We start from the raw sequence: 14,969 nt of genomic DNA on the forward strand, positions 1-14,969 counted from the left end.
ATGTTACCCCCAACCCCCCACCCCATGTAATGTCCTCCCTGGTCAGATTACATCATATAGCCTAAAACCCCAGAACGTTTAAGAGCTTTTCAAGCTAACTATATCCTATTAAGTGATGGAATAGCTAAATTCCAAGCCCCACAAAACTCTGGGAACACTGTGACCTATGAGTAAGGGTTTACAGAATCCACAGCCTTAAGGGAAACATCCAGCAGTGTGCTGAACTAATAATAAATTGAACTACCTATGCTGGACTAAAGGATATGCAGATGTGCTGGCCAATAGATATAGCTCCAGTTTCACCCCCCCCCATTATGCCCCAGGAAATATTTCTCCCTACCTATCATTGAAGAACAGGTCTTCATTGCACTCTGAAAAGCTAAAAAAAACTGCATCAGTGGATCCTAATAATATCTCAGGATGTCTCCTAAATAGCTTGGAACGTTACCTAGCAAGCCCACTAAAGTTTCCAGGCAGGCTTCTTCCTTAGGGAATGGAGGACTACCGCGGTCAACCCTGCACACAAAGAGGGACCATCAAAAACCCAGGGAACTACAGACCCTTTAGTTTGACTAGTCTTCTATGCAAAGCCATGGAAACAATTGTTGTGGACCTGATAAAGACACAGGAAATCTTCAGACACTGGACCCATCACAGTTCAGTTTTGTTAAAAGCAGTTCATGCCTACTAAACCTGCTGGATGTCTTTGAGATGGTCACTAGAGGCTTGAACAGGGCAAAATGGTGCATACTGCCTACCTAGACCTGGCAAACATTTGACACAATACGTCATTCGGGTATTAAAGAAAGACTTACAAATTTAGGCTTAAATCCCTGTATCATTCAGTCAAAATGTCTCAAGGATTGGACAGAAGAAAGAAAGTAGAAAGGGTTGTCACCAAGCTTAGAGAGCCTATAACAAGGAAGATAATAAGATCCTGTAGAGGTACCCACACACAAATTGGTTCAGCAATATCCATATTTATCGGGACATGATAAAATGAAGTACTTAGGAGTATGGCTTAAAAATGATTCTGGTGTGGCAGCTATGGATATTTGGGAAGCTATTAAACAAATGATAAAATAAAAACTGAGAAATTGGAAGCTCTGTTTTATGGAGATGGCTAGCAAGATACAAGTAGTTAAAAAGTTTTCAGTCCTTTTATTTTTATACACGTCAAGCATATTTTTATCAACCAGAGTACAAGTTGTGGGTAGTTAAAGATCTGAAGGATTTTATCTAGGAGGGGAAGATGGCAAGAGTCAAGTGGGATACGCTGATTTTTCCAGTAGAACAAGGTGATCTGGGATTACCCAATTTGAAGGTTTTTTTCAGAGCTACACAGCTAAGGCTCCAGTACATGGCACAAGCAGAAACCTCTAAATTCAAGAAACAAGGAGAAACTGGGAATGTTCTTCATTCCACATTGCTGCAGTCCTAACTATTGGGTAGTCCGCTGTCCAGTCGGCCCGAATACCAAAGTATATGGCTGACGTCGGTCAGGGCGCATTAGACTGACGTCAGTACGTCAGGGTACTAATGCGCATGACCGACGTCATATCCTCAGTCTTTTTTGCCGCATGGTCCGATGCAGAAGCAGTTTTGCGAGTGCAGGTTGGCGTTCTGAAATTTTCTGAAGTCGGAGTTTCAGACCGAATCAAAGTTGGCTAAGTACCCGTTGGGGAACATTTTGGTTTTCTTGCCTCAGTATTTACCCGGATGTCAGAAAAAGTGAATAACTGTATTTCTTGTGGGAAACAGATACCTCATAGGGATTACCATACCTTGTGTATACCTTGTTTAGGGCCTGAGCACGACGTTGTTGGATGCCGCTCTTGTGCTAGATTTAACAAACGCACTATTAAGAGAAGGTTAGACTGTGCCAGGTTAGTGTTTGGGAAGCGTTGTAATTATAAAATGCCGTCGGATGCTCCGGCGCTTCAAAAGCGCAAGGACAAAACAGCGAAGCCTAGGGTTGATGAACCGGCAGTCCCGGACGTAGGTTCTTTAGAAGGCTCAGTGGAGCCAGAGGTTTTGCCAGGAGTTTCTTTGGAGTCTCAGGCAGAGACTTTACTGTTACAGGATGTGCCTTCTCAGGAGGTAGGCCAGGCTGAGGGGCTTCTCAGGTAACTGTTCTTCCCTCTCTTCCCAAGGTAGTTAGAGCCTCTCCTTCTGTTTCCAAAACTTCTTTGAGAGGTAGGCCAAGTTTAGCTTCAGTGGGGGCTTCTCCTAGCACTTCAGGTTCTGTGCCTAAGAAACATATGCTTAAAATGGCAGAAGATTTGATTACTATGATTAGAGGTTCTATGCCCCCTCCTGAGAAGAGGCCTAGGGTGGAACCTGAGTTTGAGAGTTTTGAACAGTGTTCAGAGGCTTCTGAGTCTTCTGCGGAAGACTTGCAGGAGTATCCTCCTTATTCTGATTCTGATGTGGATGATTCCACTCCTACAGCTTCTCCTCCTGAGAATTTCTCATTTTCAGAGACTCTGCATTCCATGAGGGAGCACTTTAAATGGGAAGGCCAAGATTACTCTGATTCCAGGAAAAGGCTTAGGGAATTCTTGTTTTTACCCCAGCAATAGGCCCTTAGCTATACCTCCTGTGTTGAATGTGGTGGAAGATGTTTTTGCAGAGGCTTCCCTGAACCCTGATTCTTTGCCTCCTGCTCCTGTTAAACCTGATAGGTACTATAGGGTGCCTGAAGCTCATAAGTATCTTTTAAGAGTCCTAGGGCAGACCCGAAACTGTTTCTCAGGGACCTAAAGGTGTTAAGGCCTCTGTTGTTAAAAACCCTGTTCCCACTGATAAAGAGGCAAGGGCTTTGGATAGATGGGGAAAGAAAGTGTATACTTCTTCCACTTTAGCCATGAGGGCGTTGAATTGTCAGTTTCACATGCTAAAATATCAAAATTATCTCCTTTCACAATTGAAATCTAAGGTGGATGCTTTGGCGGAAGGTATTGAGTGTAAAGAGTTGCTGGATTTAGTTCATGTGTCTGAACAAGTGGGTAAGCATTCTTTGCAATGTGGTTTTGATGCTGTACAGGCCTCCTCGAGGGTGGCTGCCACTAGTTCTGTTCTTCGAGGCATGCCTGGTTGAGGGATCAGGATTTAGCTGAGCATGTTAAGACAAGGATTTTGGATGCTCCTTTGCAGTCTGATGTGTTGTTTGGTTCGCCTGTGGAAGCAGTTTTAAAGAAAATGGAGGACAAAGCTAAGTCTATGCAAACTGTTAAAGATTTTTGCAGGTGCAGCCACAAGTTTAGTAGAAATTGGCCTACTAAGGGATGGACATATCCTGCTTATGATTCCCAGTCTAGGGGTAGGTCTAGACGTGGTAGGGGCAGAGCTCAAGGTTCTTTTAGGCCTAGAACAGGAGTTCACCTGCTCAGACTTCTGGTGAGGGCAGGGGTCAGTCCTTTCGTAAACAGACCCAATGACCTGCCTTTTCAGCTGCCAGTAGATTCTCGTCTGGCAGCTCCTTTGGGAGGAAGACTGTCTCTTTTCAAAGAAAATTGGGATTTAATTACTCAAGACAGATGGGTGTTGGATATCATTCACCACGGTTACAGGTTTTATTTCCATACATTGCCCCTTTCAAAGGCATGCCAGACGTTCCTCCTCCACAAAGGAAAGAGGCTCACAAGCAAATTCCTCTGTTACTCCAAATAGGGGCCATTCAGCCAGTCCCTGTATCAGAAAGGGGCCTAGGATTTTATTCTCGCCTGTTCCTAGTACCAAAGAAGGGGAACACGTGGAGACCAATTTTGGATTTATCTATCCTCAACACTTATCTGGACATTCCCAAGTTCAAGATGTTGACGTTACAACAGCTTTTACCTCTGCTGGGCAAAGATCACTGGATGGTAACTTTAGATCTCAAGGAAGCTTACCTTCATGTGCCTATAAGACTAAGTTGCAGGAAGTATCTGCGTTTTCGAGCTGGAAATTCTCATTATCAGTTCTCTGCATTGCCCTTTGGCTTATCTACTGCCCAGAGTATTCACAAAGGTTCTGGCTCCAGTGATAGCTTACTTCAGGCTAAAAGGAATTCAAATCTATCCTTACTTGGACGACTGCCTGATTCTGGCTCAAGAAAAGGAAGACCTTCTACAGCATCTGGAATATGTTATAGCAGTGCTAAGATGCCTAGGGTATTCTGTGAACGAAATAAAGTCCAGTCTAGTACCCTCTCAAGACATGTGCTTTCTGGGTGTGAGACTGAATACAGCAGCCCAGATGGCCTTTTTAACCCCGGACAAACAAAAGAGTCTATCCCTTTACTTCCATCAACTATCTCATCAGTCCGTGCTGACTGCAAGGACAGTCCTTCAAGCATTAGGGTTCATGGCATCTTGTATTCTGGTGCTTCCCAATGCCAAACTGCATATGAGGAAGCTGCAATGGTATCTCAAAATGTATGGACACAGCACTGCCAGGATTTGGACACTGTCATTCAAATAATACCTTGCCTTCAAAAGAATTTTTGTGGTGGGCTCAGGAATGTCACCTAAACAAGGGACTCTCTGTGACCCGGCCAGAGGCGAGTCAGATTTTAACGACAGATGCCTCGGACATTGCTTGGGGAGCTCATCTAAATGGAAAGTGGATACAAGACAAGTGGCCTGCCAGACTACAGCATCTACATATCAACATGAAGGAGATGTTAGCAGTCCAGTTTGCATTAATGGCTTTCAAGGAGTTACTTCTTCCTGGGCAGGTGTTGATTCTAACAGACAACACAACTGTCATGTGGTACATCAACAAACAAGGGGAACACATTCTTATCCTCTATGCAGGCAAGCAATGATTTTATGGGAGACTGCTCAGCTTGCAACTAACTCTTCAGGCAAGGTTTCTGCCGGGAGCACAGAACTCCTTAGCAGATGTGTTAAGCAGACAAATCATGGATCCCCACGAGTGGAAACTGGATCTTCATGTATTTCAGAAATTGACAGTGTCATGGGAACTCCAGACATAGATCTGTTCGCTTCTCCACTAAACCACCAGCTGCCAAAGTTTTGCACAAAGGGGTTTCATCACACAGCTTGGAAAGTGGATGCTCTTTCTTTCAGTTGGAAACATCTTCATGTGTATGCCTTTCCACCTCTGCCTCTTCTTCCAAAGGTGCTCTTAAAGGTCAGACAAGACAAGCCAAGGATGATTTTAATAGCTCCAGATTGGCCTCGGCAACACTGGTACCCACTACTAAGGAGTCTGGTAAGGAAGCCTCCATGGCCTTTACCTTTGATTCCACATCTGTTATCTCAGAAGGACGGTCATCTGCTCAATGTCAAGCTTCACTCTCTTCATCTAACAGCCTGGCATATTCTGTGTTGAAACACAGCAGGTCTCAACTTCCTCAACAAGTTTTAAATGTGATTATGGAAGCTAGAAGACCTAGTACAAGGAAAGTGTACGCAGAAAAATGGAAGAGATTTTTATTTTGGAGTACAGCAAAGAATTTGGAGATTTCTGAGCCTAATTTGAGTGTGGCTCTTCAATATCTTACTGAGTTATTGGACAAAGGTTTGTCCTTCTCTTCCATTAAGATTCATGCTGCAGCAATTTCAGCTCACTATGATTGTGACCCACCATTGTTTTCGCATCCTTTGTTCAAGCAGTTTCTTAGAGGGGCAAAGAATATAAGACCCCCGTAGAGCTCCTACTCCTGCTTGGGATCTCAATTTTGTGTTGGAAAAACTTACTCTACAACCTTTTGAGCCTGCGGCTACTGCTGAATTGAAATACTTGTCATGGAAGACTGCTTTTCTGTTGGCTATTACTTCTGCAAGAAGGGTGTCTGAGTTGCAGGCCCTTATGGCAGTAGAGCCCTTTTGATTTTCCATAAGGATAGGGTATCATTGCGTACTAATCCTTCCTTTATGCCTAAAGTGGTTTCTAGTGTGGCTTTAAACCAAACTATTCATTTGCCTACTTTTATGCAGACCCCCAAAATAAAGGGGAAAAGATTTTGCACACTTTAGATGTACACAGGCAATTGCGTTATTATTTAAGCAGGACTAAGGATTTTAGGCAGTCTCAGCAGTTGTTTGTTTCTTTTGCTTTGAGTTCAGGGAAAGCCTGTGTCAAAACAAACTATTTCTAGGTGGATTGGGTTTTGCATTGCATTTTGTTATTCCCATCATGGCAAGGAGATTCCAGCTGGGATTAGGCCTCATTCCACTAGGGCTACTGCCACTTCAACAGCATTTCTAAGGGGGTGGCAACTAAGGATATTTTGGAGGCAGCTACTTGGAGTTCAGTGCATACTTTCTCTAAGCATTATCACCTTCCTCTCTACTCTAAGTCTAGGGCTGGTTTTGCCACAGCTATTTTGCAAGGCATGTTGTCAGCTCCTGCTTCTTTATGATTTGCCAGCCTCCCTTACCTCTGCTTTGGGATTCTACCCAATAGTTAGGACTGCAGCAATGTGGAATGAAGAACATAGTACAGTTTTGTACCTACCATAAATGTAGATGTTCGAGGATCCACATTGCTGCAGTCCAATTTACTCCCTCCTTCCCCTCTGTGTTTAGGGGTGGTTGTGTAGGTGAGGTTATGTGCTGATTATTTTGTATATATTGTACATATTTTTGGTGCAGGTATATTGGGCCTTGTCTTTTTAGGGTCTTCTGACATCTGGGGCAAGAAAAGACTGAGGATATGACGTCGGTCATGCGCATTAGTACCCTGACGTACTGACGTCAGTCTAATGCGCCCTGACCGACGTCAGCCATATACTTTGGTATTCGGGCCGACTGGACAGCGGACTACCCAATAGTTAGGACTGCAGCAATGTGGATCCTCGAACATCTACATTTATGGTAGGTACAAAACTGTACTTTTTGGATGCAGATCCTTAAGGAGAATATCAGTAAGCATACAGCATATTTATAAAGTAGCAGAAAGTATTCCAAGAACTAAGCCAACACGGAAATGAAGAAAGGAGATCTGCTGATAGGGATGACTGCAATTAAGGATACAAATAAGGAAAATTCAACCCTTTGTATGTAAATCAATTTTATCTTTGTATTTTATTTGTACTTCTTAATGGTTTGATCATTATGTCTTTTAACATTGTATTATGGAGCTTTTCTCCCTGGGCCTCCACTGAAAATGGGCTCTTTAGCCCAGTGGACCTCCCCGGTCACCAAACTGGAATAAATAAATAAATAAAATACAGACAGTAGGCAAGAAAGGGCTGGAATTTATTGGAGAAAACTGGCAAAAGTACCAAGGTATTGGGAACAAATAATGAGAGAGGGGGAAAGGTAATAGGATGGGAAGAGGCCAATAATTTATTTGGACTGCAGGCTACTAATTGCCTTCCCTATCTAGGGTTGATATCAGAGTACAGGCAAAGAGAAAGAAATACGGGGATCCTAAGCGAATGACCAGCACTGGTAGAATTTTTAGTAGAATCTAGAAAATAGGCTGATGTTAAAATATATCCCACAAAGTCTAGAAGATTTAGGATTTTTGCTTGGAAGTGTTTGCGTAGGTATTTTATACCCCAAGTAGACTCCAAATAATTTTTCCTCAGGTAGACAACAATGGAGGTGTAATGGAGAGGAAACAAGTAATTGGGAACATATTTTCTGGGAGTGTAACGAGTTGACAGACTTTAAAAAAAAAAAAACTGCAAACTACTTTATCAGAAAAGCTGAGTGAGCAGATTGGTATGAATAAAGAAATTATGTTTTTAAGCTATGATACAGAATCAGAATTGCCTAGACATTGTAAGTCCTTGCTGAGTCTAATTATGGTGGCTGCCAAAAAAAAAAAAAAGCAATTACTACGACATGGAAATCAGAGTCTAAACCAGCTGTACTAGAAGCAGTGAATATAGTAGCAGAGATATCTTTAGAAAAAGGTAGGAGCAAATTACATACAAAGAAATGGAAGTTGTGGGAACAATACATGCAGACAAGGAACGAGGTTTAAAAGAAGTCTGAATTTCAATGAGCTATGTAATGTTTGACTGACAGTGACTGGATAGATTATAATTGAGCTATAATGTTTGCAACTAAAATTATGTCAGCATGGTGTGTTTTCATTTATATAAATGTATGATTGTTTGTCATAAGTGATAATTTAATAAAGATGTTTCTTTAATTAAAAAAGGATAGGACAGATGAAGTTAGGGTGGGGAACCCACCTCTACTAATATGTCTGTTATTAGTGGCGTCCTACAGGTCTTGTTAGCGAGTCCTCTCCTGTTCAGAATATATTTCTGTAAAGTTAAGTCAAATAGAGCATCTTTGGCTGAACAAATCTGATGATGACTGCAAGCTGGGTACAATCACTGAATCCCCAAAGATGTAGATATCCACCAGAAGGTTCTGACACAGACAAACAACTGATATCAGAGCCATGGCCTACAGCTGATTCCAAAACCATTCATAATTATACCCTTTGAGAAGATGACCACCTTGCAAATTACAAGATTGATAACACTCCCCTAAGAGTAGAGCCAGTGGCAAGGGACTTGGAAACTCAAGTTGACAGTAACTTGAACTTTGATTACCATGTGTCCATGGTGGTGAGAAAATCCGTCTGTGTGTCACAGCTTATAAGTAAGGGTATGGCATCCAGATCTAAGGAGATCAGAGTCCCACTATACTCAGCTGTCGTTGGACCAATAATTAAGTACAGTGCATCCTTTGGCATGTACCTGACCAGGCATTTGCAGCAGCTGAAGTGGCCACAGAGGTTCCTTACTGAAAAGAATATAGGGTACAAGTAACATGCCTTATATGCACCACTTTAAAGCCCTGTCCCTGTATTTGTTCTCCTACAGACTACGGAGGGGCGATCCATGCCTAACCTACAAGGCATTTTGTGATCCATCCCTAATGGATCTGCTACACATTCACAAAACAAGCAGCACTAGAATTACCTAAGCATCTAAACCATGTCTGAGACATAAACACAACACTTTGGAGGGACAGGTATGTGTCTCAGAGATAACCCCTTTTCTTTAACAGACTCCACATTCATTTGAAGCAGAGCTCTTCCCTACCTGTTCAAACACAGTTTGGACCAATGAATGTTCTTTATGAGTAGGGGCAGGTTGTAAATGTCTTAAGGCACAGGCATATTCCAAAGCCATTCTAGTCCTTCAGCATTGATAATTGGGAAAATTGGGGCATGGATGGCTAGGCTTAAAAAAGGTTTTAGGGCTGTTAGCCTCCTATGATCCTATGACAACAAATGTATTCAGCCCAACAGAGTCATATTTTTATTGTATTTTCTGCTCATTTTAACAGCTTCAGGCATGCTAAACAAACAAAATATTTTCATAATAAAATGTGTGTTGCACTATATCTTCCAAGTATATCAACATAAATTAATTAAAACAATGACATAATTCATACAGTGAATGGCAAAAAGATCATATCAGATTTGTTAGTAGGAAGCATAACTTAAGTGCTGTAGATACGTTCATTAAGTGATGAATGAAGAAATTAAATCATTGTGAAATATTCTGAAAACTAATAAACGGCTAACAATAAAGTTGAAAATTTTAAATGCCACCACAAACATTTGAAGTTAAATTTGTCATTAAACTAGTTTTATAATACATGTAGAGTTCTATTGTATTCATTTATTCAGTCTGCACATAGATATCCACTACTGTTAATTATTGTAATGAGAAGTAACTGCATATTGCAACAAGAATGCAACTCCTGTATATTGTTTGTATGATTGCATTGGTCTCCTTTCCTGAATCTAAATTAAGTTCCCACCCACATCCATCAGTGTTAATGATACAGTGTAACAAGAATGGAACTCTGTATACTGTAGATTGGAGTGTGACTGTAACCCGTATAATGTATGCAATTGTGATTTTTATATTACTCATTTTGTCTTGGAAGCATACCTCTCAACTGTCTGGAATTTTGCAGAATGTCCAGACTTTTGTCTCATATTTTTGGTCTGTTCATCATAAAGTGCATGTTTTGCTGGCAATCATTGAAGATTGAAGTCATTAAATAATAACAGACATTTGAGTTTCAGGCTTCTTATCCTTTAAAAAATGTATGCTAATTTAAATCCTATTATTGTAGCATTGTTTTAAGTTTACAAGGGCAATGTTTAAAATCTGTACATACTACAAAAAAAAGTACTGCCAAATCCTGTTTCCATAAACCAGAGATATATGATATAACCACAGTGCCAAAGATACCTTGTATAGCACAACTGTTGCCTTTGTTTTAGCTTCATTAATTTTGTACCCCCCAAATGATTTGAAACCATCTCAGAATGTTCCACAATACTAAAATGTCTTTTTCTACTTTTATCAGGTATAAAATAATATCATCTTCATGTAGACACAGCTTTTCTTGACTACCATAGCAATTATATCCTTGAATTTTTGAGTCCCTTATTTTCTTTGCCAATGGTTCTAAATATAATCCAAATAACAACAGGTAAAGAGGACACCCTTGCCTGGTTCCTCTGCTGAAACACAAATTATCAGAGAGGAACCCACCCACTTTAATTCTCGCCTCAGATCCCTCATATGTCCTCCTAATCAACCTTACAATTTTATCAGGAAATGCAAGTGCTTCCACTGCCCTGCTGAAACTCCCAGCTTACTCTGTCAAATGCGTTTTCTGCATCAAGACCTTCAAACAAAAGTGATATTTTCTTACATTCTGCTTCCCTGTAGATCATTAATATTCTGTTAATGCTATCAGATGTTTGCCTCCCCTCCACAAAACCACATTGATTCATATCTATCAGTGTTGGCATCAGCTTTGCCATTGTTTTAGCTATTATAGACATAAACAGTTTATAGTCATGGTTTAGGATTGAAATGGGCCTGTATGAATCTGGATCTGATGGATCTTTACCCTCTTTAGGTATTATAGCCACCACCACTTTCTTCCAGGATGTTAGTGCTTCTCCTTCTCTTAAAATACTGTTAAACAAAGCCTTCCAGATCATATCAGTTTCCCCTCCTAGTTTCCAAACTTCCAAAGGAATACCATCTATTCATGGGGACTTTCCTGTGGATTGGTTATACATCAGCATTTTTTATCTCATCTCCTATCCCAACCTGTAGTAATTCAGCCTCAGCTACCTCTAGCCTCGGCATATTTAATTATTTTGTAAACATTTCCAATTGTATCTTTTCTTGATTTCCATATTTCTCTGTTTTATACATTCCTTCATAAAATCTTTGAAATATTTCTAGTGCCGCTAGTACCTTAAAAAAATGCCAGCTTGAAATAGTTTATGATCTTGCTCTTGAATGTTCAGAATACCACTTTTTTTTTAGTTGCAACTGAATGTTTGGAGTATTACTTCCTGGTTTTTTTTTTTTTTTTGAAGGAGTTGCTTTAATTTTTCACATATTTTTCACCAGGCATGAAATGTTATTAGGCCAATACAAAAGATTTAAAAAATCTATTATTCTTGTCATATGTTTTATTACACAGGTGTGGTGAAGTCAGTGAAGGAAACTCTGAACAGCCAATTTGTAGACAACTGCAAAGGAGTAATACAGAGACTGACTTTGCAAGAACACAAAATGGTTTGGAATCGAACAACACACCTTTGGTGGGTATTTGCTGTAGTTGTTTATTGTCCAAGTTAGTAGAAAAGTTGACATTTATTGCTGTGGCTGAGCCCAGCTGAATATATAATCTTACCAGGCTGAGTATTGACAGCAGTTTGTTACTTCTGTAATTTGACTGCATCAAATAGTGCACTGATAAATCTCTGGGCTGCTGATTTCTGTATGAAACGCATAACGTAGGAAATACTTGAGATTGACTAGCTGGAAAATGTTGATGATGATTGTGTGAAATGAAGAAAAAAGATGCTGTCATCATAGTTAACATCATCTTTGTAATCATAAATAGAGTTACATATTGTTATAACTGAGGAAACAGAGTGATGTCTGCATGGTCAGTGCATCTTTAAGGAATCAGTTATGATTTGTGACTCACTAATGGCAATGGCAGCACTTTGTATTTAGTGTATGTTGTGATGTCACATGCTGTGAAATGTATCTGATTCTGTGGATAAATCCATCAGACATTGTGCAGGTGGGACATAAATACAGCTTTGAAAGTCACTGACATCAGATAATATTTGTGTGGTTCATTAAGAGATGTCATCCAAGAAAACATTTAAATGAAAGTATACTCAGGTCTGCAGAGTGGTCCAAGAAGTGTAACAGTGTGATGGCTGTCAATAGCATGCTTCAGAAAAACATATTGCTGGTACCTTTGCTTGCACTCCATTTGCAGGCATTTCTGGACTGATAGGATGTTGCCAGGTTGCACACCTTAGATTTTGGAAGTCTGAATGCTGTGCTTTTGTCTTCTTTCATATGCAGATCATAAGAAACGATTTAAATGATCTTTGTTCCACTTCAAAAAGCTAGGAAAGACAAAGCTTCTGTGCAGTCCCCAAACATATGGATATAACCAACATGATTTTTTATATGTATTTACTGTTACTCGGGTTGTGGCTAAAGAGGGTCAAAGGACCAATCCATTTATCTTGTCCTCCATGCTGCATTACAATATGGTGGCCACCTTTCAAAGCTTCAGGGCACTTGCCATACGCCCCAGACTGTTTGTCAGCTTGAGCTGAGCTGACTAAAAGTCAGGTTTGGCTGCCAAGCCCTTCATATCTTTCATGCCAACTAAAGGAGGGAAGCTAACCCTTGAGAGGACATTAATAGGAAAAGTAAAAAGTACATGTCCACACTCTGGCATAAAAAAACACGTACACATGGGATGGAGGGAGGGAGCGGCTAGTGCAGTAGTGATCATTCGAACATCCACTGTTATGGTAAGTTTAACAACTGTACTATGTTCATTATTATGATCACTTCTACAGTAGCATTAGCTATATGGGTAGATTACTATAATATAACTGGGAGGTGTAAGAGGAAGGGTCCAGGAGGCCCCTGGAGAATGGGCCTAGAAATGTCTGTCCTAGATCTGGCAAAATAATGTAGGTTATAAAACCCTGCAACTCTCTTTTTGCGTTGTCTTGCGCACAGAGCAGTGTCGGGCAGCACCGCTTAAACAGGTTTGAACATTTCCTGGCTCCACAAAGTCTGCTCTTCACTTTTTCCCTTGAAACTGCTCTAAATCTCTAATTAAGCACTCTATTTTCATTCTAAAGCCCTGCACTTGCTCGTATAAGTAATCTCATAGGTAAACACAAACTAAAGCACTACATCCTCTTATACTCCTTCTAAGCACTTGCTCCCTATTGGTTCTTTCTGATTAGTCAATAAGTAGTTCCCTATATTATTCAGGCATGTCCAAAGGTCAGTTTCGAGTTTACTCTCCAGTCCAGCTGGTGAATCTGGGAATCTTGAGGCAATGTTACAACTGCCTTATGTATACAGACCACCCTCTCCTCCTCCCAACAAGCTCAAATATATGTGAGAGATGCAACTATATAGCCAAACTGGAGGCTAAACTCTCTCAACCCAGTACTGGCACAGCCTGTCAGGAGGAGAAGGTAACCACACACACCACAAATCCAGTCTCACATAGACCTATCGCATCAGCAAACCAAACACATAAACACACAACAACATGCTCGGAGGCTCTAAATAAAAATCTGCCTAAGCAGCAGAGACCTCCAAAGCAGACATCCAAGCAACACCTACCACAAAACCATATCCACGTAGCACATAGCTCACAAAGTCAGTGTGCCACACTGTCACAGCCCTTAAGGCTAAACAACACACCAAATACACTTGTAATAGGTGACTCTATTGTCAGACACACTGACGTCCCACTCACCAGGCTGAACAAGGAGAAGGTCACTGTAAGCTGCCTGTCGGGTGCCAAGATCTGCCACATAACACAAGCACTCAGTTCACTCCAAAGCAAGTACAAATATGACTCCGTCATTGTCTATGCTGGTGTGAATGACCTGAGACGTACCTCCCTGGACTACATGAAAAAAGACTCTTTGATCATGTAGCCGAGGCCGGTATGACCCTGACCTTGAGTAGCATCTTACCCTCACCAAGAATGATGCCACAGTATAAAGACAAAATGATCAATTTTAACAATTGGCTAAAGTATTGGTGTCATTCAAAGGGGATCCAGTGTCTGTCAGCCTGGGATGACATGCTCGACAAGCCACGTTGCTTCGCTAGGGACGGCTTGCACCTGTCAACCCTGAGTTTTCGAATACTGGCAAAGGCTCTTGCCTCCCCCATAGTGCCTTTTTTAGGCAAAGCTCAAAAGACAAACCCACCCCCATAGACAACACAAAGAAAAAAAAACTAAGGGTAATGCTGCTCAACGCCAGAAGTCTAAACCTCAAGATGCACACACTCGAGACTCTCCTCATTGTGGAGAATATCGATATCTGTGCAGTAACAGAAACCTGGTTCAAGGCTCCCGAGAGCACCCCAGCACTAACAGGTTATACTTCATACCATGCTTTCCGGCCCCAAAACTCGGACCGAACCACAAAAGTAGGGGGAGTATCCATATTTATCAAAGATACCCACACCTCCAGGTTAGTGGCACTGTACGAAGCATCGGAGACCATCCATGTGCAACTAACAGTGGGCAAAACTGCCTTTCAGTTTGTAGCCTGCTGCAGACCACCCTCCCAAACACAGGAACCTCATTCGGCTTTCTTGAGAACACTGGAGAATATGAAGGTCTCTCCAAACACTATTATATTGGGTGACTTCAACTACCCAAACATCGATTGGGAAAACTACTCAAGCCCAAACACCCTCGCCCAACGGTTCCTAGAATTTATAAACTCAAATGCTATGGAACAACTGGTCATCACTCCCACAAGAGGGGAAAACATATTGGATCTGGTCATCACCAACATGGGGTCTCTATGTTCCACACCAGAGGTATACCCCTCATTGGGAAGATCAGACCATAAACAAATCTCACTGGACATCCATATTCTGTCCCCACCCCTAGCCAAGGAAACCACGGTGAAGAACT

General features: G+C 41.2%; 1 protein-coding gene across 1 annotated transcript in view; it reads left to right on the forward strand.

The window, feature by feature from the left end:
* Positions 1-14,969, forward strand: part of MUL1 (mitochondrial E3 ubiquitin protein ligase 1) — a 455,262-nt gene that overhangs the window by 278,731 nt on the left and 161,562 nt on the right. Inside the window, exon 4 of the mRNA XM_044061726.1 lies at positions 11,451-11,571. Within this exon, the coding sequence (XP_043917661.1) occupies positions 11,451-11,571 (121 nt within the window). The remainder of the gene's footprint in view (positions 1-11,450; positions 11,572-14,969) is intronic.

Source organism: Protopterus annectens, chromosome 2.part0, assembly GCF_019279795.1.
Source record: "Protopterus annectens isolate FY-2018-M chromosome 2.part0, PAN1.0, whole genome shotgun sequence".
Taxonomy (NCBI): Eukaryota; Metazoa; Chordata; order Ceratodontiformes; family Protopteridae; genus Protopterus; species Protopterus annectens.